A 27,646-nucleotide genomic window follows, 5' to 3' on the forward strand; every position below is an offset into this window, starting at 1 on the left:
GACAGGTCTAATTTTTGCCAGTCAAAAGTATTATTGCCACCAGCTCCCTCTGTTGCCAATTAGTAACATTTTATTTCATCCATAAACTATGTATATAACATGGATATCTCATAAGGATCATAGAGCTGAAAATACAGATTTCATTCCAGCAAACACCTTAATGTCATGTTGACCTACATTATTCCATAGTATTACATATATGTCAGGCTAACAGGTGGGTATTACATGTAGTACAGAGGCTCTTATTCACTTGCATTGAAGTGCTTGCATCGAATAAGTTGAGGAAAGGTTTTGGGACCAAATTATGGATTGTGATATGACCCATGGGTAAGTTGAAATTCATTCTGTTGTGGGGGAAAACACCAATGCCACCCAGCAGCCTCTGGCCACCACTGCCATTTCTACTCCCAGGCCTTTAAAAAAGTCAGAAACACTGCCCTAGCAAAGAGAGTTGAAGGGTTCAATGCTTTTTTTTGGTCCTTCTGGGACAAATTAAGCTTTTGTCTTCTGCCACTCAACATAGAGAAGGGACAGTTCCTTCTTTGGCAAGTGTTAAGGTATAGTAATATTGACACATCAATCTAGGTTTTTTTGGGTTGCTTTTTTTACTAAAATGTCTAAATGCATATATAGACCAGTTGTAAATAATAGTGTCTATTGGATTGAATCAAGCACAATATTCTTGTTCAGTGTAAAGGTGTTTGCCGAATGCATTTTTTTAAAATGATGTGTACAATGGAACATATTGGATAAATACTTAGTTCTGGTTTTAATACACGTATAAGCATGCATAGAAAACATCCAGTAGTTCACAAAGAATATAGAATTTTCCTTTTTTCAGTAGGTTTCCATTAGCTTTAGCAAAGTACCATTGCAATAATGATATATGAAAAGACAAAGGGCCAAACATAATACTTTTAGCAGCGCTGATATTCAACACATGTGCAACTATCCTATACTTCCAGATCACTCAGATGACAGATATGTCATTTGCAGAGTTTCGTTAATTATTTGACAGTCTTACAGAGAGGCTGTTAATACCTGTATTGCCTCACATATCTCAAATCTGCACAGGAGTAATGAATTGATAGTTTTGACTCTCACTTCTGGAAGGATAATATGTTTTTCAATTCCCTGTAAGATTTTTCTGCTACAAGAAGGAAGTTTTGCCAGTTTAGTTTCTGCAGAATATTTTTCCAGAACTGATAACTTGATCTTGTAGGCTTTATCTGGTAGGTTGATCTGGCTACTTGTTTCTATTGTATGTGCAAAGCAGACAGGATCTTGTAGGTCAGGACACAAGAGAACCATAAGTTAACCTTGTCATCCCATTTCTGGAATGGAAAAGGTAACTCCAGATAGTTTCAAAAGTATTTGTGGCATTGTACAGGGATTTGAAATTCAAAGGTTTGGTAAGAAGTTATTTTACCTCCAAGTAAATAGGAAAAAGGTAAGTGCATACATACATAACATAATATCACAAGCTGTCTCAAGCACCTAATTATTAAACAGGGAAGTTCAGTTTTCTATTCTTTATGCTTAGAATTAAACACTAAGGAAAAAATCCACGTGTTAATATGGTCTTATGTATCTCAGCATCTTGGGGATGGGGTGTGTGTGTCTGTGCAGAGAACCAGCAGAAGGGAGACACTTAATCCTTTTCCGTGTGACCATTTTTTATTGAAAAAGGATGCTCACCATCCCTCAAATTAGGAACCAAAAGCAGGAACAAGGAACAGTTACTGGCAATAAATTAATGTTTCCAATATATATCTGGGTCCTGGTTAGAATCTAAAGAGACCTGAATGTGGGTAGCAGGAACGGCAGTTCTGCATCATCTCAGAACTTCGTTGCGGTGTGAAATAGATTCTTTGGAGCAATCTGACCTATCAAGCACTCAATTGTCTATCTTCCATGATTTTAGAAGAGGATCTTTTTCAGGACGCTGAATTGAAGGTGAGACGTTTTAAGATTCCAGGAATATGCAATACCATTGAGCTAAACATCAGGAGTGGCTTCTTGGCAATGCATAGATCACTGACTGAATTTTACAGCAGAGGGAAAATGGCACTCTCATATTCAACCACAAAAAGGAAGTTTTATAAATAAATTGTATTGATATTGAAATATTTTCATGCAGCTTTGGTTGTGTGGAAGACCAAAACATGCTACTCATTAAAGTTCAGAAGAAAAATGTTTTGAGTGGATTGATTTTTCACCAACGTTGCTGTTTACATTTACTTTTGTATCCTAGCAACTAAATATTTTGGTGTAGCAACTGGTAATATAGAGGAATAACTGCTGCATTTTACCTCCATCTGCAACCGTATGACAAACCTTTTGGATCCACTAGGCACACTGGAAACATGAAACTCTTGCAACGGTTGTTATTAAATGAAATGGTTGCCACTGTTGGATAAGAGTATAGTCAATGCATCTGGATGGGATCTCACTGGCAGAGAGAACTCTAGATCTTTATAACCCATCTAAAGCTGTCAAAGTGTTTTGTATGTATTAAGGAAACATGATACCAAATGAGGTTAGGAATGAAGAGTAAGTAAATGTGGAGTCTTTATGAGCCCAGCAATAACACACTGTCAAAAATGAGGTTAAGGAAGACTACATGTCTGTCTTGAGCGTCCATCTCTTTGGATTTGACATTGGTGAACTAGTGGAAGCAGCCTGCCTTCCTGGTGAAGTCTCTGAGTGTCTGTAGCACCTCCAACAAAGGTTCCATTGATAAATATTCTGGGAACCTGTCATAGAAAAAAAATCAATGTTACCTCCTTGGCACAAAGTTCAGAGCACTACAGTGTTACCACACATGTCATGTAAGATTTCTGAACAGATTCGGATATGTTGTTAAGAAGTGGTTGAAAGAATTGTGAACAGCCATCATTTGATAGTTTGGGATAAAAAGTCAAGATAACAGGAGCTTATCTAAATATCTAGTTTATCCAGTTTGAGCATCTAGTGAAGTAAATTGTTCTAAATTACAAATGAGACTGCCTTTCGCAAATCAACTAAATGACAAATTGAACAAAATAGTTTACATGTTTCAGCACAATATTTCACTGTATTATAATTTAGGGTTTAAAAAAAGAAATCAAGGAATAATATGATTGCAAAAGTTGTAGGATAAATGATAAAGTAAGGAAGGGTTCAAGATTATGACTCAAAAGCAATAATCTGCAAAATATTGTCATTGGGCATCTACCACCTGACTTCCTTCAATGCAGGTTTTCTGTCAGAAAGGATAGTAAAAGTGTTTAGAAAGTGAAAAAAAAGTCTGCTATGCTAAGGAAATTAAATTCGTAACTCACCCCAAGCCTATCTGAAAAACTAGCTGTTTTGACATAAAAACAATTTTGTTCTTTAAACATTTGAAGTAATCACATTGATACATGAGACATTATCATGTAAGAGATCCACCTGGTCCACTTTTTCTTCAAGTGATCAACTTTTCTCTGCAGAGATACCTAGTGACCTCCATGACCACAAATAGGGCATGAAGCAATAACTCCTTTCTTATAGTAATTCTCCAGCAACTTGTATACCACTATTAATAGCCATTGACATCTTTATGGAAGATAGGCCTATCTCAGCACAGCAGAATCATGTGTGCTCCAGATGGTTGGAATTCAGCTTAAAGAAGCTTCAGCCAATGGGCAACATGGACAAGTGGGATTTCTGGTCTTAAAAACATGAAGGGCCACAAAGGTTCCCCACTTCTTTTTCAAAGTCATCGAGCTTAGAAACTACTACTAGATACTTGGGTAGCAAATACACTACATTACACTATGTGACAACATTTGAAAAAAAATCTGTTCCTGATTTGAAAGTATTATTGTGCAGTATTTACTTTGAAAGTAATTGTATACTCCAGGAACGTTGTTTTTCTGGCTGCTACAAACTATGTTGAATTGGTTGAGACGCTCTGAAATATTTATTGAAAAACTATAGCAAAATGTGCTGCAAGATGTCCTGCAAAAACATGATTTTTACACTTTAATATACTTTTTCCATGTTTTATGATAGAACCAATTAGAAAATCATATTTATAACTCAGGAAAAAATAGTGTTACGTAGTGTTATGGATGGTGTCAATAAATACTTGTGTTTGGTGAATATACAGGCTGAGTCTTCCTTAAGAAGAAATATTTAAGATAAGAGGCTTTCAGAAATACACGCTGAATAAGGGATGAGGGAAAAGGGGGTAAAGACTGGCTATCGGGATATTTTCAAGACTGGCTGTCAGGATATTTTCTGCCTTTTTGCTACAAAGCAAGGGGGAAATCCTCCTGCCTCCCATGAGTCTTTTCCATTTTCTCTAGACTACATACAGACAGCAGCTAAGGGTCTGAGCTCACCCTTGTATGCTGGTTCGAAGACACTAGCCCCACACCAATGATTGGGTAGAAGGTGAGCATGGAAGCTTCTGGGACATCTTTTGATAGGGGCCTTGTGTGAGTCCTTTCCCCTTTTCACCATCAGATTTCTAACAGTGGTGGAATAAGAGCTCATTGAAGAAAAATTCAGCAGGTGCTGGACAAGTGCCTACTCACTTTCCCCAAAGGTGGGAATGGGTGGCTGGTGAGCCAAAAGGTCTTAGGAATATTTTTGATTTCTTGTATTGAAGTATATAGCACAGCAGACTACACAGCTGAACCTTTAAGGCCTAAGGAAGAGATGAAGAATATCTCTTTGGATGCTGAATCTTTTAAAGATTGCAATTCCCAAACACGTCTACACATCATGGCCGATGGTGAAGGATCAGAGAATGATACAGAACTATAGTTCAATATCTGGAGGGCCCCACATTTCTTACCCACACTTCCAGATAATACATTTGAAAAGGAAGTACTCACTGTCCTGCCACCAGTCATTTGATGAAGAACATCCTGAAACTGACTGCCATTTTCTTTTCTATCCAGTTCTATGGCTGTGTAATTTATATTTGCATCATGGAATAACTTCTTGGCCATGTTGCAGTAAGAACATGTTGTTTTTGAAAAGATCACTACACAGTTGTCTGAGATAGTTTCCTGTGTATTAAAGCAAAAAAAAATGTGTGAGAAATTATATGTTAGTTTTTTCCACTAATGATAAGATGTTCACATTTTGATTTCCCTTTGCTTGAAGTATAAGAATTTATAGTACAGTGCAATCCTATGCATCTTTACCCAGAAATAAATCCACTCAATTCAAATGGATTTATCTCTAGGTAAATGTATATAAGATTTACATAGAGATGGATCATCATTGTAGAAAACAACTCATTTTCTACCCAAGTCTCTCTTTTTTAAGCACCAATATACTTAGATACTAAAGACAGTTAAGTCCAGGAGAATATTCCATTATATAGGTTCCAAAAAAAAAATTAACATTCATGCTTCTTATCTTCAATCTTGCCTTTCTTTTTTACAAAAGCCCCATCATATTCAAGGTACCTGTGTATACAATTGCAGCTTAAATGGGGCAGGGATAGAAAAAATGGAAACCTTTGCTAAAGGAGATAGAAATATATATTCTTTCTTCACACTTGCATATTATGGGAGAAAGGTCTGTCCTTTCCTAGGTATGATTATTATTGAACTCAGATCAGAGTTTCAGTTGAGTCAATATGACTAGCTGACTAGTGTGTTTTTCAGCAACAACTGCACAATTTTATTAATCTGTATTTAAATAAAGAAGAATAAAACTACCTCTTCAAAGTAGCTGTCCATCCTGAATGAAGACTGGATAGCTATATAGTATTGAGACGTAACTATAGCTTCCATTAGGAGCCACTTTCTATTCTATGTATTCATTCATAATATTGTTATCCCACTCTGTATGTTAAGATGTCAGTCCAAATAGAATAAACTTAAACAGACTAAAAAGCATATTTGGACAGAATTAGACCCCAGAGGCCTCAATAAGCAGCCATGTTTCACCATGGTGCTAGAATGACAACCAGGGTTCCACAGCTGAGGAGGCCTTCAATCCTTACACATGCTTATATTGTTAACAGATACCTATGTAAAACAATTCAAAGAATGCAAGACAATGAGTCCTACCAAGTTCACAGGAAAAACAGCAACATAATTTTTCTAACCATAAACATACAGATCTTTATCTCTATCGATGAGTCCATCATGAAAACCTTCAGATTTATGTTAGTTTCAATAGAAACGTCACATGGAATGATAATCCAGTTGCTACTACCAATTGGTATAGACCCATGGGATTTACATTAATATTATCCAGCAATTGCTTCAGTAGGTTTTACTGGGACTGACAGTTGTATTCTGGTCAACATAATAAGCATCTTCACTCACCTTAATGTGGTTAGCAGTAGCAGTATTTGATAAGTCTGTAGTAATAGATGGACTGTTTCCCATTCTAAAATAAAGCCAATAATAGTCAATTACAATCATGCCTTGCAGAATTTAGTCAGTCTTATAGACTATATTATGACCACAATCCTATGCTTATTTACCAGTAATACCTACAGAACTCAACAGGACCCAGTAGACATATATAGAATTGGTATAATGTTCAACAAGAAAAGAATGAGGAAAAAAGCATATACTAGCAAATGTATTTTTTCATTCATTTTTAAGCAACCTCATAATGCATGCCTCCAACTGTCATTGGGATTCCATGTTTCCACCATATATTGTCATATTTAGGGCTGATAAGAGCTGTTGGTGAATTAAATGTAGTAATCAGAAGTTTCCCATCAATAATATTTCCCATCTCTAATATAGCCCATAACAAAGGAATCCTATGAGTATTCAAAGATCCAGTAAGTTCACTGGGGCTTACTTTTGTTCAGCTGTTACAGGATTTCAACCTACCGACATGATAGATATATATAATCCAAATGACAGCATTTTAGATTTTATATCTTTATGCACCTGTATTTGCAGCAGTAATTTATTCAAGCCTCTCTTTATATAGACACCCCACAAAAGACATTAACGTTAACTCTTAAAATGTCAAAATCATACGAAAAATAAACTGAACATGAAAAGTTTGAAGCTATATTTGGAAAACAAGGAGTTGGGTTAGTTGAAACTTGAGGCTATCTCCACTTATTCAACAACATGATTTCCAGAGAGTTTGGAAGTAATTCTTGCTCTCCAAATTTAGCTATATGGATATGGGCGACTTCATTTCTCTGGAATATGAACTGAACTCAGGCAACATATCAAAATTTGAAAGTTAACACAATGTAGGCTTACCTGCTATTATATCTTTTTCCTGGCAGGGTAGTTAAACCTTTCAAACCAACAAACTCACTCTTGCATTCCCTGCTCAAATGTATCGGAGAGTCTTCACTGTGGTCTGCCTGAATATTTCCCCTACAGCAGTTTTGAGGGAAGATAGTGGAAAGTTCCTTTTTGTGAACACAACTTTCCATGTGATCTTGGTAAAGCTTGAACCAGTAACTCTTAGGTATCATCTTTCCCCTCACAATACATGGAATGTTTTAATCAGAACTCATGGAAAATTCCCAAATGCATGTATTTGTATTTACTTCCTTTACTTTTTTTTCCAGATCAGAACAAAGTAATTTCTCTCAAAGTAGATAAAATTTATGTTGCCATGTGTTCATTATACCAGGAATTTATTTTAGTTATCACACAGGATTCTGATCTGTGATTTTAATATTAATATTTAACATCTATTCTTATTCAAGATCACATCATACCATACGTATCACCTGTCGACTTATGGTGACTCCATGACTTTTATAGAGCTTTCTTACACAAGGAGTGCTCAGAGATATTTTTGCCAGTTCCTTCTTCTGAAATATGGCATAGAGCCCTTGGGATTCATTATATGTTACCCATCCAAGTATTAACCAGGGATAAACCTGCTTAGCCTTTAAGATCACATGGGGCCTGATCAAATATACAGTAGACTTTCAGTTAACCAGACCTCTCAAACAACCAGTAAAAATTAAAATTAATGTATAATACAGTTAAACTATGTTATATTAAGTTTGTCTTTATTCGCTTTTAATTACATATTAATATTCAAGTCAATAAAGAGTTTATAGTATGGTATAGTATGGGGTATCATATTAGGCCTATTTTTAATAACTCTGAAACATTCAGAAATTACATTTATCTGGCATCTACCAATCTCTAGGGATGCCAGTTATCTGAGAGTTTACTGTACTTGGACAACACTATGTAACGTTCTTTGAAAAAATGATGTTTCTGGTTTGAAAGTGTTGTTTCCTGTTTAATTGTGTGGTACTTACAGTAGAATCTCACTTATCCAACACTCACTTATCCAATGTTCTGGATTATCCAACGCATTTTTGTAGTCAGTGTTTTCAAAACATCGTGATATTTTGGTGCTAAATTCGTAAATACAGTAACTACTGCATAGCATTACTGCATATTAAACTACTTTTTTGTCAAATTTGTTGTCTAACGTGATGTTTCGGTGCTTAATTTGTAAAATCATAACCTAATTTGATGTTTAATAGGCTTTTCCTTAATCCCTCCTTATTATCCAACATATTCACTTATCCAACGTTCTGCTGGCCCGTTTATGTTGGCTAAGTGAGACTCTACTGTACTTTGCAAATAGTTGCTATACTCTATAAATGTGCTGCAGGATATAGATAACAACAACAACAACAACACTTCATTTGTACCCCACCCTATCTCAACGAGGGTACTCAGGGTGGTTTCCAACAAAAGTAACAAAATGGCAAACATTCAATGCTGAAAACAGACAATAATAAATCAAAACAGTGGGTAAAACAATCTCAAAATAAACTTATAAAACTAAACAAAAATAATACATAATTGAACTTAAATAAACACAATATAACCCATCGTACACAATTTCCACAGACTCAAGTAGGTGTCCAATATCTAGGCAAGGATATATATAAAGGTGTAGTAGTCTTTCTCCTCTCCATATGCTAAGGTACATAAATGAGTTTTAAAAGCTTTTTAAAGGAGAGATGGGTGGGGAGCCGTTTTTATTTCTTTAGCGAGGAAGTTCCAGAGGAGAAGGGCAACCACAGAGAAGACCCCCCTCTCTCGTTCCCAATGTTCCCAACCGTGCTTGAGAGGGGGGAGGGCGGGATCGAGAGGAGGGTCTCCCCTGTCAACCACAGTGCTCAAGCTGGTTTGTATACGGAGATACGTTTTTTTCAAATAGATAAAGATATTAATATATTATTATCAACTGAAATCTAAGAAACTTAAAGTGCTTCACTTTTACTGAACCACCATTTGGTAGCAAATGCAACAACATTCTAAACCCCCTTCCACACAGCTGCACAAAATCCACATTGAACTGGATTATATGGCAATGTAGACTCAGATAATCCAGTTCAAAGCAGATATTGTGGATTATCTGCCTTGATATTCTGGGTTATATGGCTGTGTGGAAGGGCCCTTTTTTCTTCTCTTGGCCCAAATGCAACTGAAGTATCTCTATCTATACTGCAATAATAAGAACAGAACTTGTTTTTTCTTTCTCCCTTCCCATTTTTTTTCTTGCGTGTTTGTCAAGTTTAGATGGCAACTCTGGTCTAGGGACTATCTTACAATCTATATCTGTAAACAATCCAGCAGCCTTTCTCTTTCTTTGGAGCAGCATATAAAGCAGTGGCTCCCAACCTTTGGGCCTCCAAGTGTTTTGGACTTCAACTCTCAGAAATGCCAGCCAGTTTACCAGCCGTTAGGAACTGTGGGAGCTGAAGTCCAAAACACCAGTAATATAAAGGAACAAAAGGACCTAAATCATCCAAATGCATAAGATGTGATTTGATCTTGGAAACTAAGCAGGATCAGCCATGGCTGGTACCTGAATATCAGATTCTGTAGGGGTAGGAGGAAGGTTAAAACCTTTTTATTCAAGCAGGTTTTTAAAGAACAAAGCTTTTAAGTTCATCAGAGGCTGCTGTGATTTTATATGCTTTTCATAATGTTCAATACTGTTTTAATATTTGCATATTTGCATATTTTAAGTTGTATTGCAATGCTTTAGTTGTGAGCCACTTTGAGTCTCCGTATGGAGAGAAAAAGAGGAAGATAATTACAACAACAACAACAACAATAGGCTATATTTCAGAGGAAGAAACTGGCAAAGACATCTCTGTGGCCCCATCTATACTGCCATATAATCCACATTATCTGCCCTGAACTGGATTACATGAGGCCTCTTCTACATTGTCCTTATCTGATCCCAAATTATCTTCTCATCCCAGATTGTATGGCAATGGAGACTTATATGTAAATCTATATATATAAAAGAGTGATGGCATCAGGGCAGTGGACAAAACAACAAAACTACAGGCCCCCCAACCTCGAAATTTGACAACACAACCCATCATCCACGCCTCTAGGTTGATACAACAAAAAGAAAAGAAAAATAAAGTCCTAATTAGAGGGAGAGCAATAATTGTTTTTATCCAATTGCTGCCAGTTTAGAGGGCTAATCTCTGCCCACTTCGTTGCCTAGCAACCAAGGGACAGCCAGGTTTCAGTTAGGGGACAGGCAAATTTAGGCCTCACTTAGGCTTCTTCCACAGATTATCTAATTTGCACTGGATTATATGGCAGTGTAGACTCAAGGTCCTTCCACACAGCTATATAACCCATTTATAATCTTATATTATCTGCTTTGCACTGGATTATCTTGACTCCACACTGCCATATAATCCACTTCAGTGTGCATTTTATACAACTGTGAAGAAGGGGCCTCATATAATCCAGTTCTAAGCAGATAATATAAGATGATCAATATACAGTAGACTCTCACTTATCCAACATAAACAGGCCGGCAGGATAAGTAAATATATTGGATAATAAGAAGGGATTCAGGAAAAGCTGATTAAACATCAAATTAGGTAATCGTTATACAAATTAAGCACCAAAACATCATATTATACAATAAATTTGACAGAAAAGGTAGTTCCATGCGCAGTAATGCTATGTAGTAATTACAGTAGAGTCTCACTTATCCAACACTCGCTTATCTAACATTCTGGATTATCCAACGCATTTTTGTAGTCAATGCTTTCAATATATCGTGATATTTTGGTGCTAAATTCATAAATACAGTAATTACTACATAGCATTACTGCGTATTGAACTACTTTTTCTGCCAAATTTGTTGTCTAACATGATGTTTTGGTGTTTCATTTGTAAAATCATAACCTAATTTGATATTTAATAGGCTTTTCCTTAACGCCTCCTTATTATCCAACATATTCGGTAACCCAACATTTTGCCAGCCCACTTATGTTGGATAAGTAAGACTCTACTATACTGTATTTACAAATTTACCAGTAAAATATCACAATGAATTTGAAACACTGACTACAAAAACATTGATTATGAAAAGGCAGACTGTGTTGGATAATCCAGAACATTGTATAAGCGAATGTTGGATAAGTGAGATTCTACTTTGATATGAAATAATTTCTAGGATAGAATAATGCAGAACAATATAATCTCTAAAACCAGGACAGTAATAAAGAAATAAAGAAATAATGAAAGTAAATAAAGCAAGGAAATTGGAAATTCCACAAAGGAAACAATCAGGGCCAGCTAACACCTCCCAAGAAAGGATTCTTCCAGAAAGGAAGCTGAGAAGGCAGTGAAGCACTATGTATTACCAAAGTCATTATTATTACTATCATTACTATCCTTACTATTATTATTATTATTATTATTATTATTATTATTATTGTGTTGCGATCAACCGTGAAAATGAATACAATCTGACTCCAAGTATTCAAAAACACTAAAATCAGAATATATAAAAATTAATGTGGTATAATAAAACAGAACAATACAATCTCTAAAATCAGAACACTAAATAAAGAACAACACTCTGAAAATAGGGGAATTCCACACAGAAAACAATCAGGGCCAGCTAACACCTCCCAACAAAGGATTCCCATCATCAAAGTCTGGCCAATCCTCTGTTTTCTCAGGGCCACAGACAGTAGAAGCATATAAAATATCGCAAACAACACCACTCTGAAAACAAGGTAATTCCAGACAGGAAACAATCAGGGCCAGCTAACACCTCCCAACAAAAAAATCACTCAGGGAGGAAACAGCTAGGCTTTAAATCTGCAAGGCCATTACATCCTAATCATTTTTCCTAATTGCAGCATTCATACTTGCCTCCAACAGACAAAAAAAAAAACCCAAAACAATCAGAAATTTTGTATATTCACAATCTTTAGGAAATAATATCCCCTGATGGCACAGCATGTTAAAGCGCTGAGCTGCTGAACTTCTGGACCGAAAGGCCGCAGGTTTGAATTGGGGGAACTGACAGAGCCCCCACTGTTAGCCCCAGCTTCTGCCAACCCAGAAGTTCAAAAACATGTAAATGTGAGTGCATGAATAGGTACTGCTCCGGTGGGAAGGTAACGCCGCTCCATGCAGTCATCCCACATGACCTTGGAGGAGTCTACAGACAACGACGGCTCTTCGGCTTAGAAATGGAGATGAGCACCAACCCCCAGAATCAGACATGACTGGACTTAACGTCAGGGGAAAACATTTACCCTTGACATTAACTACCACCAATTCCTCAATACTTTATTTCCCATACCACCATTCTTCGCCACAGCAACGCGTGGCCGGGCACAGCTAGTCTATATATATAAAAGAGTGATGGCATCAGGGCAGTGGACAAAACAACAAAACTACAGGCCCCCCAACCTCGAAATTTGACAACACAACCCATCATCCACGCCTCTAGGTTGATACAACAAAAAGAAAAGAAAAATAAAGTCCTAATTAGAGGGAGAGCAATAATTGTTTTTATCCAATTGCTGCCAGTTTAGAGGGCTAATCTCTGCCCACTTCGTTGCCTAGCAACCAAGGGACAGCCAGGGTGCAGTTAGGGGACAGGCAAATTTAGGCCTCACTTAGTCTTCTTCCACAGATTATCTAATTTGCACTGGATTATATGGCAATGTAGACTCAAGGTCCTTCCACACAGCTATATAACCCATTTATAATCTTATATTATCTGCTTTGCACTGGATTATCTTGACTCCACACTGCCATATAATCCACTTCAGTGTGCATTTTATACAACTGTGAAGAAGGGGCCTCATGTAATCCAGTTCTAAGCAGATAATATAAGATGATCAATATACAGTAGACTCTCACTTATCCAACATAAACAGGCCGGCAGGATAAGTAAATATATTGGATAATAAGAAGGGATTCAGGAAAAGCTGATTAAACATCAAATTAGATAATCGTTATACAAATTAAGCACCAAAACATCATATTATACAACAAATTTGACAGAAAAGGTAGTTCCATGCGCAGTAATGCTATGTAGTAATTACAGTAGAGTCTCACTTATCCAACACTCGCTTATCCAACGTTCTGGATTATCCAACGCATTTTTGTAGTCAATGTTTTCAATATATCGTGATATTTTGGTGCTAAATTCATAAATACAGTAATTACTACATAGCATTACTGCGTATTGAACTACTTTTTCTGCCAAATTTGTTGTCTAACATGATGTTTTGGTGTTTCATTTGTAAAATCATAACCTAATTTGATATTTAATAGGCTTTTCCTTAACGCCTCCTTATTATCCAACATATTCGGTTATCCAACATTTTGCCAGCCCACTTATGTTGGATAAGTGAGACTCTACTGTACTGTATTTACAAATTTACCAGTAAAATATCACAATGAATTTGAAACACTGACTACAAAAACATTGATTATGAAAAGGCAGACTGTGTTGGATAATCCAGAACATTGTATAAGCGAATGTTGGATAAGTGAGATTCTACTTTGATATGAAATAATTTCTAGGATAGAATAATGCAGAACAATATAATCTCTAAAACCAGGACAGTAATAAAGAAATAAAGAAAGTAAATAAAGCAAGGAAATTGGAAATTCCACAAAGGAAACAATCAGGGCCAGCTAACACCTCCCAAGAAAGGATTCTTCCAGAAAGGAAGCTGAGAAGGCAGTGAAGCACTATGTATTACCAAAGTCATTATTATTACTATCATTACTATCCTTACTATTATTATTATTATTATTATTATTATTATTATTATTATTATTGTGTTGCGGTCAACCGTGAAAATGAATACAATCTGGCTCCAAGTATTCAAAAACACTAAAATCAGAATATATAAAAATTAATGTGGTATAATAAAACAGAACAATACAATCTCTAAAATCAGAACACTAAATAAAGAACAACACTCTGAAAATAGGGGAATTCCACACAGAAAACAATCAGGGCCAGCTAACACCTCCCAACAAAGGATTCCCATCATCAAAGTCTGGCCAATCCTCCGTTTTCTCAGGGCCACAGACAGTAGAAGCATATAAAATATCGCAAACAACACCACTCTGAAAACAAGGTAATTCCAGACAGGAAACAATCAGGGCCAGCTAACACCTCCCAACAAAAAAATCACTCAGGGAGGAAACAGATAGGCTTTAAATCTGCAAGGCCATTACATCCTAATCATTTTTCCTAATTGCAGCATTCATACTTGCCTCCAACAGACAAAAAAAAAAACAATCAGAAATATTGTATATTCACAACCTTTAGGAAATAATGTCCCCTGATGGCACAGCATGTTAAAGCGCTGAGCTGCTGAACTTCTGGACCGAAAGGCCGCAGGTTTGAATTGGGGGAACTGACAGAGCCCCCACTGTTAGCCCCAGCTTCTGCCAACCCAGAAGTTCAAAAACATGTAAATGTGAGTGCATCAATAGGTACTGCTCCGGTGGGAAGGTAACGCCGCTCCATGCAGTCATCCCACATGACCTTGGAGGAGTCTACAGACAACGATGGCTCTTCGGCTTAGAAATGGAGATGAGCACCAACCCCCAGAATCAGACACGACTGGACTTAATGTCAGGGGAAAACGTTTACCCTTTACCTTAAGTACCACCAATTCCTCAATACTTTATTTCCCATACCACCATTCTTCGCCACAGCAACGCGTGGCCGGGCACAGCTAGTGTTATTGTAAATCTAAAACCTTTTTATTTAGATGGGTGTTTAAAGATGAAGGTTCTTAAGATCAATTCAGTGGGTGCTGTGGTTTTTAATACTGTTTATATTTAATCCTGTTTTAATGTACATATATTTGTATATTTTAAATGGTTATGCTGATGTTTTTATGTTAAACTGCTTTGAGTCCCCTTTAGAGGAGATAAAGCGGGGTATAAATAAATATAATAATAATAATAATTCAGTTCAAAGTAGTTAACCTGGGATTTTTTTTTCTGTGTCAGGAGTGATTTGAGAAACTGCAAGTCGCTTCTGGTGTGAGAGAATTGGCTGTCTGCAAGAACGTTGCCCAGGGGTCTCCCGGATGTTTTACCATCCTGTGGTAGGCTTCTCTCATGTCCCCGCATGGGAAACTGGAGCTGACAGATGGGAACTCATCCCGCTCCCTGGATTCAAACCATTAGTAAGTAAGTAAAACTTTATTTATATACCGTCCTCTCTCCCCAAAGAGACTCAGGGCAGTTTACAAGCATAAAAACAGCAACATACATTACAAGCAACACAATACACACATCATTAGACAAAACTGTGGACCTTTCAGTCAGCAGTCCTGCCAGCACAAGGATTTAACTCACTGCATCACCTGGGATTAAATCCTTCGATATGGAGCCTCCGGTGGCCAAGGGGATAAAAGCCTTGTGACTTCAGGTTGGGTTGCTGACCTAAAGGCTGCCAGGTTCGAATCCTATCCGGGGAGAGTGTGGATGAGCTCCAGCTCCATGCTGGGACATGAGAGAAGCCTCCCACAAGGATGGTAATACATCAAAACATCTGGGCGTCCCCTGGGCAACGTCCTTGCAGACAGCCAATTCTCTCGCTCCAGAAACAACTCAGGTTGCTCCTGACATGAAAAAAAAAATCCTTCAATATAAGAACAGTGTAGAAGGGGCCTGTTGGATCTACACTGCCCTATATTTCAGGATCTGATCCTAGATTATCTGCTTTGAACTGGATTGTATGAATCTACACTGCCAGATAATATGGAATAAGAAAATAATCTGGGATTAGATCCTGGGATATAGGGCAATGCAGATCCAACCTTGGGGCCCTTCCACACAGCCATATAACCCAGGGCCCTTCCATACAGGCCCTATATCCCAGGATCTGATCTCATGTTTTCTGTTTATCTCAGATAAACAGATACACTGCCAAATAACCCAGCAGAAACTGTGCCTTGATACTCTGGGTTATATGGCTGTGTCGAAGGGCCCCTACATTGGCTGGGGCCGAGCAGCAAGAGCGTACTCTTCATACATGCTCAGAGGAACTCTCTTCCTTCCAGAACGGGGCTGAAGTTCCTACACCTTCAAATTGACTTCACTGCCAAATCCTACCTTCTTTTATTTTTGAAAAAACAACAGCTTGCATTACAGGACGAGTTCGGAACACAGCGGTAAGTGTTCTCCTGCGATGTAAGCGAGAAGAGCCTTCCGAGAGACCCAAGGTGAGCGCGGCCACAATGCGCATGCGCACCCAAAGTGGCCTGTCAACAGTGGTAACACAGAGCGAAGGCAAAAGGCCTTCTTGTGAAGGCAAAGGCCCAACGGGACCGCCACCCACCTGAGCCAAGAGCAGCGACGCAGCTCCCGCCTCAGCAGCGCTCTCAGCGCCATGGACAAAACTCGAAAAGGACCCCAAGGAAGCTGGGCGGCGATTGGGTCCTCTTTCCGCGCAGGCGTCTGCGAGGGCAGCCCCATGGGGTCCTCTTTCCCCTCGCCTCGCTGCTTTCTGCGCAAGCGCGGGACGGCGGCTGGGCCAGTCGGGTGGTCCGTGAGGCAGCTCGCGCGGCGGCTCGCGCTCGGTCGGTTTGTTTGTTTCCTGTCAGCGAAGGCCGGGGGCGCGTGAGGGGAGCCTTGAACGAAGGAGCGCGCCCTCGGCAGCCGCGAGAGATTGAGTGACTGACTGAAGGAAGGAAAGAAGGAAGGAGTGAAGGCAGCAGGCGGAAGCCATGGCGGACGTCCTGAGCGTGCTGCGCCAGTACAACACGCAGAAGAAGGAGATCGTGGTGAAAGGGGACGAAGTGATCTTCGGCGAGTTCTCCTGGCCCAAGAATGTCAAGACCAACTATGTCATCTGGGGGTGAGTCGGAGGGAGGGGCCAGGAGGAAGGATGGAGAGGAGGGTGCCTCGCCAGGTGCCTTCAGTGTGACACTGAGCTGCACACTGATGCAGCTCGACACCACTTTAGCAACCATGGAGTCAATGTCCCCAGCCTTCTCTGCCAAACAGTGCAGGGGACCTCATCAATAATAATAATAATTTATGTATTCATTTATCGTGTCATAAGCAAATTGAGACTGCAGTTATGATGTATAAAAACCCACACAAAGTTAAAAACTTGGCATTGTACTAAATTTCCTTTGACCAGAAGCTGGCCACTTGGAGTGCCTCAGCTGTCGCTGTAAGGAGGCCCTCCATTGTGCGTGTAGCAGAGCTCAGTGGTCTGTGGTTTGCTCTTCTCCACACACACATGTCCTGGACTTCACTTTGTGGCCCTGTTTCTTAAAACTGGCTCTGCATCTCGTGGTACCAGAGCACAATCTGTTCAGCGCCTCTCAAGGGCCCTTTCACACAGCCATATAATCCAGAATATCAAAGCAGAATATTCCACAATATCTGCTTTGAACTGGGTTATCTGAGTCCACACTGCCATATATTACAGTTCAAAGCAGATAATGTGGGATTTTATTAAGCTGTGTGGAAGAGGCCCAAGTTGCCCATGCCAAGAACTAGGCATGTTTAGCCTGCAGAAGAGAAGGCTGAGAGGAGACATGATAACCATGTACAAATACGGGACTTGATCTGCTTTGAACTGGATTATATGAGTCTACACTGCCATATAATCCAGTTTAAAGAAGATAATCTGGATTTTATATGGCATTGTGGAGAATAGGCAGCCCATTTCTCCAAAGGGGAAAACATGTGAACAACACAGAGAATCTGTCTGTTGATACATTGGGTGCATCCACACTGTAGATTGTATTCAGTTTGACACGACTTCAACTTCCCTGGCTCTGCTAGAGAATCCTAGGAATTGTAGTTTGGTGAGGCACCAGAATTCTTTGGCAGAGAAAGCTTGAGACTTAAAATGATATCTTCCCAAGATTCCATAGCATTGTCCCATGGCAGTTTAAAGTGGTGTCATTCTACAGTGTAGGTGCACCCATTGTCCATCTGTAAACAATGAGATACAGAATGTGTATTTGTGTGTGGGAGGGTATCCATAGCCATGAACATGCTACTATTCAATGTGTTTCTTCAATCCACTCCCCTACTAAACTTGTCCACATCTCAGAAAGTTGAGTAAAAAGAGGGCCAAATTTTTGAACCGTTTAGTCTCAAATACTTGGGAGACAGGGGCCCCATTTGCACTGCCAGATAATCCAGGTTATCAAAGCAGAAAATCCACATTATCTGATTTAAACTGGATTATCTTAGTCTACACTGCCATATAATGCAGCTTAAAGTGGATGATGTGGATTTTATACAGCTGTGTTGATGGGGCCTTAGTCTATTTCAGTGGTTCTCAACCTGTGAATTTCCAGATGTTTTGGCCTTCAACACCCAGGAATCCTAACAGCTGGTAAACTGGCTGGGATTTCTGGGAATTGTTGGCCAAAACACCTGGGGACCTACAGGTTGAGAACCACTGGTCTATTTGATGCTGACTCTTAAATAAAAGGTCTCTTTACACTGCCCTATATCCCAGGATCTGATCCCAGATTATTTGCTTTAAACTGGATTATTTTGAGTCTCCACTGCCAGATAATCTGGGATAAGTAGATAATATGGGATCAGATCCTGGGATATGGCAGTTTGAATGAATGGGAAAGGATATGTGAAAGCCTTCATGTGTTTCCTTATCACTGTGGTTGTGAGTTTGTGTTTCCATTTTATGTGGTAGATATTACTTTTCTGCCTTTTTCTAGGTGTAGCCATTTTTGTAAAATAAAGTATATGCAGTTCTCTTTACATTTTTTCATTCGTCCCAGTAAAGTAATTTCCACCTTAAGTTTTTAATGTGTTTCAGTATAACAATTAACGGCGCTCCATGCAGTCATGCCGGCCACATGACTTTGGAGATGTCTATGGACAACGCCGGCTCTTCGGCTTAGAAATGGAGATGAGCGCCAATCCCCAGAGTCGGTCACGACTGGACTTAATGTCAGGGGAAACCTTTACCATAACAATTAAGCAAAATGTGCTAAATTAAATAGCATTGTTTAGTATACTGGGGAAATTTGCCAGTTCTGGAAAACCCACACCACTGGTTACAATATTCTTTCAGTATTTTGATAGTAAACATCTTTCTTAATTTTCATACCAATTCCTTTATATGTGCACCTAGAAATGCTTATCATGATAATATGCTTTTGTCTCCATGTCATTTTTAAAAAACTTTCTTTTATTTTTCTAAAGGAGCATGGTATGAAAGGACATGTGAAATGTCAGAATTGTGTCCATGTAATAAAAACATGTTTTTTTATTACTAAAACAATTAGCCATTCTTCTTTCTCATTGAAGAGCTGTTGTGATGAGATGAATAATGTAACATAATTATATTGTTTCCTCTTCCTTATTATTGCCTTTACTTGAAGGAATCTTTTCATCTTGATCATAAAATGTAAAGGGTGGTGTCTGCCTTAACCCTAACATTTAGGCATAAACTCCCGGGGTTGTTTAATACAGTATCCAAAAGGAAACCCTGGTTGAACTGGATAGACTACGCATGAACTGATCTAGCAATCACTGTACACTTATCTGGGAATGAGTCCCAATGGTTTATGTTTATTTAAAGACATAGCTGTGCACATTTGGAATATCAGTATACAAAGGAGATTTTATGGTATCTCAGAGACTTAACTGAGAGAAGTATATATGAAATCTACTTCCACAGATGCATGTGTTTGACAGTTGCCACTCAGGCTCCCACATGTAGTCCAGTTTCCTTATGATTGCTACAGGTTCTGTGTCAGCCAGCCTCTTTGATGACGATACAGTAGAGTCTCACTTATCCAATGTTCTGGATTATCCAACGCATTTTTGTAGTCAGTGTTTTCAATACATCGTGATATTTTGGTGCTAAATTCGTAAATACAGTAATTACTACATAGCATTACTGCATATTGAACTACTTCTTCTGTCAAATTTGTTGTATAACATGTTTTGGTGCTTAATTTGTAAAATGATAAGCTAATTTGATGTTTAATAGGCTTTTCCTTAATCCCTCCTTATTATCCAACATATTCGCTTATCCAACGTTTTGCCGGCCCGTTTATGTTGGATAAGTGAGACTCTACTGTATTAAGATTTTTCCTAAGAGTGTGGATAGCATCATCTTCCTTGTGGATGAAATTGTTTGGTAAATTATATTTCTTATTGATTTCTGTCTCAAAATGATGACAGAAGCATTTAGTTCTGTGCATCTGAGGAAGTAGAGGTTGTCTGCAAAACCTTATAGTATCAACATCTTTCTCTCCCTTAATCTCTAAGGTGCTGCAAGACCCCTTTGCATACTGGTCTTTGTTTATGTATCAAGATCAACTGAAATTAAATTAACTTTTATCCTGTAGAAGACAGTGGTGACTAATTCATCTGATTTGCCCCATTGGTTTAATAAAGAAGCCAAAATTCAGTAAAGGAAACCAAATATATGCAATCAGGAAAATGTAGCTAATTCATTGCTCACTTAACAATTTTATCTGTAGAATTCATGAGTTCGTTAAAGTTACATATGTAGTGTTGACAATTACCCATTATTTGATGTTCTAGCAACTAGATGCACAGGATCCAATTAATAAATGTCTCAAGTTTTCATTTGCTTTGCCTAATTTTTAGTTTTGCTTCTGATCTTAGGATTGCCTATTGTGTTATAAATCATACGTTATAATATAAAAGGCTTTTGTAAAGAGAAAGCTAGGAACAAATAACAAGTGGGATGAGGCAATTACAGTTGTGATCAAAGAATGCATGAACCTAGGCTGTTACATTGATGATTCTAGATAACTTTTGTGGGGTTTTGTGGGAAGAATTCTACAAGTTGTGGAGTAGGCAGAACATTGGTATTCTCAACACGCATAGTATTTTCATGTTTCCAAACATCTATTGGGGAAAACTGATTTAAATCATGGTGATTTTTTAAAAAAGTTTGATTCTGATTTAAATTGAAATTCACATTGATACTATATTGTGTGTATCCTAAGGAATGATAAAATGTGATTATTATACTTGGCTACTTTTGTTTGAATTGCACCTCTTTTAAAGCAAAGGAACAAAGAAAAATGTAATGACCAATATTGATTGATCGAAGCAAGCCATGATAGGTACTAGGCAGTTTATTTTAAAATGCTGATGCTGAAATCCCTACAGTTGTTCATCTAACTGTGTACCAATTGAATCAGTGGACATGATATGCCCTTTTAAAACTCTAGCCTGTTGAAAGCTTATTTTATATACTTTCTTTTGAGCTACCATGATTACCACTCTTCAAATTGACAACTCTGGTTTTCTCATATAGAGATTGTCATTTAGAAATATAACACCCAGAATTGTCCCATAGAAGTTACGTAACATATAAGTATTGCCATAGTCTACAAGTATGGTGCTATTGTTTTGAATTCTATTTTCAAGGTTAGCCGAGATGGTTTACAAGCTGCGAAAAATGTACTCTGGTGGTAATATATTGGGAGAAAGTAAAAGGTTTTGTGGAGTGGAAGTGGAGACTCACCAAAATAAGCTGATGGTTAGCCATTACAAACCTATTTCCAATTCATTGTGTGTCTTGTGTTTCTTCCATTAGTGAGTCATTGATGTGACAATTTGCAGGATATGCTGCCTTGTCAGATTGTTGCACAAAAACAACCTAGCCTTTTGGCATCTTTAAAGTTCATAAAGTTTTATTTCGATTAAATCTTAATGGACTGCCACTTACAATACATGGATGCTTATGTCAAGCAAAACACTTGATATTTGATTTCCCCTTGACTTTATCTTATCATTAATTTAGTCAAGACTTCAGCACTCTATGATCTATAGATGGTGCACCTTGTCTCCAAGTGTAAGCCATCTTTGTTTTCTTCACATTATAGGACCGGAAAAGAAGGCCAGCCAAGAGAGTACTACACTTTGGATTCGATCTTGTTTCTCTTGAATAATGTGCATCTTTCACATCCTGTTTATGTCCGCCGTGCTGCAGTAAGTGAATTTCTTCAGAAGAAGAATTGAATTTGGTGGAATACCAATGAAAAATTAATTGAACATGCATAGCACCATTCTTGTATTGATAGTATTTCTTTTGTGTTGTGACATTTTAAGTTAATATTTTTGTTTGTTGCTAAATAAAAAGTGTTGGGTAAAAGACATCTTCAAAGGCGAAGGAGGTGAGTGATGAAGGAATCTGTAACACTGTTGCACTTGACAATCCTTTTAAAGCATATGCACAGAAAGAATCATATTTTCTTATGGTGTATTCTGACAGCTTGCATGCTTAGCTCTCACTCTACTAATCACACCTCTAAAGTTGGAAGGCAGTTCCAGCATACACTCCAGATTTGCTCAGAGACTGTTCGAACTATTTGGATTGGAGTTAAAGCTATACGGGTCACAAAAAAATGGAAATAGGGAGAGATTTTATGTTGAGGAAAGTCATGGTTAGCTTTAAAATTGGTCCATACTGGTCACCGATGAATTATAACAGGGGTCCTCAAACTTTTAAAGCAGAGGGCCGGTCCACAATCCTTCAAACTGTTGAGGGCCAAATTATCATTTGAAAAAAAAAGAAAAAGAAAAAATTCCTATGCACACTGCACATGTCTTATTTGTAATGCAAAACAACAACAACAACGAAAGAACAATACAATATTTAAAAATGAAAACAATTTTAACCAACATAAACCTATCAGGATTTCAATGGGAAGTGCGGGCCTGCTTCTGACCAATGAGATAGTCAAGTTAATTAGGATTGTTGTTGTTGTGCGCCTTCAAGTCATTTCAGACATTGGGCAAGCCTAGGTCTAAAATTATTTATTTATTCATTTACTACATTTATTTACTACATTTATATCCCACCCTTCTCACCCTGAAGAGGACTCAGAGCAGCTGTACGTACATACAATATATTATATTATTAGCATAGCACAATATTAGCATTATATATTACTATATTGAACTATACCACTATACTGTAATATTATATGTAATATATAATATATAATTAATATTATTATATGGTATTATTATTAGTATTATATTGTATAACGTGATAATATTATTATCAATATAATATGTCTATAAAAAGGTAAAGGTTTCCCCTGATGTTAAGTCCAGTCGTGACCGACTCTGGGGGTTGGTACTCATCTCCATTTCTAAGCCGAAGAGCCTGTGTTGTCCATAGACACCTCCAAGGTCATGTGGCTGGCATGACTGCATGGAGCGCTGTTACCTTCCTGCCGGAGCAGTACCTATTGATCTACTCACATTTGCATGTTTTCGAGCTGCTAGGTTGGCAGGAGCTGGGGCTAACAGTGGGCGCTCATTCCGCTCCCGGGATTTGAACCTGGGACCTTTTGGTCCGCAAGTTCAGCAGCTCAGCGCCTTAACACACTGTTATATTATTAAAAGTCATATAAAAATATAATATTATAAAACTGAGGGCAGGGGCCAGGTAAATGACCTTGAAGGGCCGCATTCGGCCCCCGGGCCTTAGTGTGGGGACCCCTGAATTATAACTTGCAGTGAAAAGACTAGCTAGTTAAATAATGTTATGGAGAAAGAGGTCTGATACAGTTTCCACATATGAAGTGTAAACTGTATCAGAATGATGGCAAAATAAGTATCATTAATGTTTCCATATTATTCTTTGAAACCAGGTTGAATTGTGGGTTAGATCCAGATTTAAGATTTTCCCCCATGCCTCCCTTCCAGGGGGTCAGGGAATCTTGCTAAAAATGTGGAAGTTGTGCTTACCAAGTGCATCACCAAAAATAAATTTTCTTTGAGTAATGCTTGTTCACTTTCATAAGACACATTTTAGATTTTACTCTGTAGGATAATAAATGTGTATCTCAAAACACCAGGAGTGGCTAGAACTGTACAAAGAAAGTTCCATACAAGCTGTATAATAAAATTCAAGCAGCAATTGCTTCTACACCAGAATCAGATTGGGGAAGTGTCTATAGTTTTGTATGTAATATGTAGGTTATCAGTCATTTAATAATGACAAGGGATCCAGATAACAATGTTGTGCTGCTCAGCATTGCGTGCATAATTTGTTTATCCGCCCTGAGTCCCCTCGGAGATATGGCAGAATATAAATAAAGTTATTTTATTTATTTATTTGTTATTTTATTTATTGTGCAGCTCCATGCATTCCAGGGTCCAGTGGTCGCTTGCAGTCTAGTGTCCATGACATAATTGTTGCTGCTGTTGCATTTAGTGAAAATATATTAGCTTAACAACTTGTAAGGCTCTGCAGGTCCTTTCCCATTATTGGGTGGTGTTGAAACTATCTAGATTTGTCACATTTGCAGAAGAGCTTGGTCATTTGGTGTTGTAACTCCAGGCACTCGTAGCATCTTCTTTAGTTTAGTGGAAGGTTGAGGAAAGAGGAAGGAAATAATGTGCAACAGTAACAAAGAAACCTTGCGAATTAAACCCTGGGGCCAATATAGAAGTATCTTTTCACTAGAGTAAATTAAGTGGAATGTAAAGATACCTAATTTTGGGCTGTGTGCATAGTGGGAATCCAATTCCAACCATTTATGAAGCTAGTTTTCAGAATTAGTAGTGTATTTAGAGAGCAGAAGAGCATGTTACTTCTTACGTTGCTAGGAAAATATTTGAATCTCTAGTAGTTTTTCCCTCCATTGATATATTAGTCTTAATCTTTGCACTCTGCAAGGTATTTGGGGGAATGGAACATTCTGATGGTTTTATGAAAATAAACATGAATAAATGTATTCAGTATGAGTGCTTGCAAGTTCAATAGTGAATTTAACCTTATTCTACTTCTCCTACTCACAAATATATATTTATCTTATGTGTTTCAATATGGTTTTTAGCATGCTAATTCTTTCTTGAAAAATATTGCATATTCCCCATGTGATGTTTTATTGACCATAGGTTTGAAATTGCAAGTTACATTTGAAGTATAGAAAGTAATTTGTCATTAAATGACACATACGTTGCTACTTTTTTTCTTACCTTAACTATCTTTGTTCTTTTTTAGACAGAAAACATTCCTGTAGTAAGAAGACCTGACAGAAAAGACCTTCTTGCATACCTAAATGGGGAAAACTGTGAGTGTTTAATGTATTATTTTGTTTATTTTTTAATTAATCACTGTTTTATTTTTGCCATATTTGGCTGAAACCATGATACAATGAAATAATAGCTAGAAACAGATCTATATAATGAAAGCTAATCTTTCACTGATTAGAAAGGTTTCAGTGGAATTCATCTCAAGGAATACTGTTTTGTTGTGGGTTTTTTATTGCAATGGTTGGTTAGGGAGACCACATTCTATAATTATATTATGGCTCTTTTATTCATCTGATAATACTGTTTTCAAGTATTTTTTAAAATATGTTATTTATATTATTTTTCTTTGTACATTAGCAACATCATCAAGTATTGACAGAAGTGCACCACTTGAAATAGGCCTTCAGCGATCTACTCAAGGTATAATTTCATTTTGAAAGTTTAAATTTCAACTTTCCAGTTTGTAAAGCCTTACTTGCAAATGTTTGTTAATTCCTTGTTTTTCTTGTAGTTAAAAGAGCAGCTGATGAAATATTAGCAGAAGCAAAGAAACCTAGAATAGAGGTAAGTTAGTAATATGTTGTGTGTCCTTTTTTGTGGGTGGAAGATAATTGAGTTTATTTGCTTCTAATATTTTACAACCTATGTTTTTCATAATGCTTTATATCATTACTTAATGGCATTGTGTATCAGATTCCTTTCCCCAGTGGAGGCTAAGGCACTTGAAAAAATAAAGCAGTATCCTGCTCTAGAATCAGCCATACCTCAAGACGAAGCTTGTCCAAAATATTCATAACTGTTTTGCACATGCTCAGGAGCCCATGTTGAAATTAGCAGAAAGGCAGGATGCTAGCGCATTTGCCTTTACTGTTCAGAACTTTATTCTATGAAGGAAACACATTTTTCCTTAAGTGTAAATGATAATCCTGGCTGTGCTCAAGAAGGCATATGAGTGATAAGGGAATTGATTGCACTTTCGTTTGTGATGGAAGCAAAAGTAATGAGTTTATTTTGCTCTTAAATTGTGAATATTATACCAGATGCATGTAATGTGTTGCTGATATGACTTTAGGATATTGCAAGGGAAGACAATGGGTGACAAAGTCAGTGTAGTTGCCTCTACCTTTGATGGCCAGCTTGTCTCCACACCAAGTATGGCCTTATAGCCCACGTGTCAAAATTCGAGGCTTATGGCTGAATCCGGCCATCCATTTATGTGACCCTCCAGATGCTAGGCTACAATTCCCGTATTTCTCATCACTAGACTTCATGACTAGAGCTGATGGGAGTTGTGATGCATTAACATATGGAAAGCTGCAGTTTGTTCTGTTTAGTCAGGCAAGTGGGGTTTAAATTTAGATACAAGGCTTGTGGATATGATGTCTGACTTTAAAATGTCCTTTAACCTTTCCCCAACCTCAGAGCTACAAGGGCTGTTTGGTTGCAATTCTCATCATCTCTAGTCCTCATGGTTGATAATTAAAAGTGATGGAAGTTGTTGTTCAGTAGCAACTGGGAACACAAATTGAGCTAAAAGCACTGACCACTATGTAAAAAATTTTAGTTGGCTCTCTATATCCATGAATTCTCCATTCATGGATTCAATGACCCTTTGAAGGCAACCACAAAGCTGTTGTGACCCTCAATTAAAATGAATGTGATGCCCCTGATATAGCCCATCTAGGCACTATGCCGTTGTCTCTAGTCTTTGAGTTAATGGCTGTAATTCACAGTATATAAAATCCGAATTATCATCCAGGCTAAAGTGATGAAACTATGTTAGTCTCATTCTTTTTGGATGGGCTGCTTTGTGCCATATTTAGGAAAAAATTGGTTTTTGGAATTTTCTTGGAAGTAATTGCTATGCAGCATTGGCCAAGGGTGATGTTCATCAAGTAAGGGGAAACCATATTTCAGGACCTCCTTGAGCTTTTTGCAGCCAGCTTGTAATTTTTTTGGATCTTTCTTGATGATCTTTGAAATACGTAATGGATGACTTTTCCCCAAGAGTCTTTGAAATGTCAGACGTGAATGATGTATTATGTCATCATAATTGGCAAAGAGCTTTCCAAACACTGGACGCTAAATTGAAGATGGTCAAATTGCTTTATTGTAACTTCATTGTAATATTAAACATGAATGTGAAGAAAACATAGAGGTACAACCTACTGACAGCTTGCACACATGTGAAGGCTATTGTTTAAACAATGTAGAATCACTGGTGTATAAAGAATCGTCCTGGAAAACAGGTAGGCCAGTATCCAGTGGTGGCATTTTGCTGGTACAAGTATTGTTGTGCTGGTGTGCAAGGAAGGAATCCAGTACAATTTCTA

The 27,646-nt window shown here is 37.8% G+C and overlaps 2 protein-coding genes across 2 annotated transcripts in view; one reads left to right on the forward strand and one right to left on the reverse strand.

Annotated features, from left to right (window-relative positions):
* Positions 1-48: 48 nt before the first annotated feature.
* On the reverse strand, positions 49-17,077 carry glrx2 (glutaredoxin 2). The gene is made up of 5 exons (XM_062980756.1): positions 16,618-17,077; positions 7,230-7,349; positions 6,321-6,384; positions 4,869-5,045; positions 49-2,756 (listed from the first exon to the last, which is right to left on the reverse strand). The coding sequence occupies exons 1-5, from the start codon at positions 16,752-16,754 to the stop codon at positions 2,610-2,612; spliced, it is 645 nt and encodes a 214-aa protein (XP_062836826.1). The 5' UTR covers positions 16,755-17,077; the 3' UTR covers positions 49-2,609.
* The window catches only part of cdc73 (cell division cycle 73), a 159,704-nt gene continuing 149,060 nt past the window's right edge, over positions 17,003-27,646 (forward strand). Inside the window, exons 1-5 of the mRNA XM_062980754.1 lie at positions 17,003-17,136; positions 22,145-22,250; positions 25,282-25,351; positions 25,671-25,733; positions 25,825-25,877. Coding sequence (XP_062836824.1) covers positions 17,006-17,136; positions 22,145-22,250; positions 25,282-25,351; positions 25,671-25,733; positions 25,825-25,877 — 423 coding nt within the window. The 5' untranslated portion in view covers positions 17,003-17,005. The remainder of the gene's footprint in view (positions 17,137-22,144; positions 22,251-25,281; positions 25,352-25,670; positions 25,734-25,824; positions 25,878-27,646) is intronic.

Source organism: Anolis carolinensis, chromosome 4 (assembly GCF_035594765.1).
Source record: "Anolis carolinensis isolate JA03-04 chromosome 4, rAnoCar3.1.pri, whole genome shotgun sequence".
NCBI lineage: Eukaryota > Metazoa > Chordata > Lepidosauria > Squamata > Dactyloidae > Anolis > Anolis carolinensis.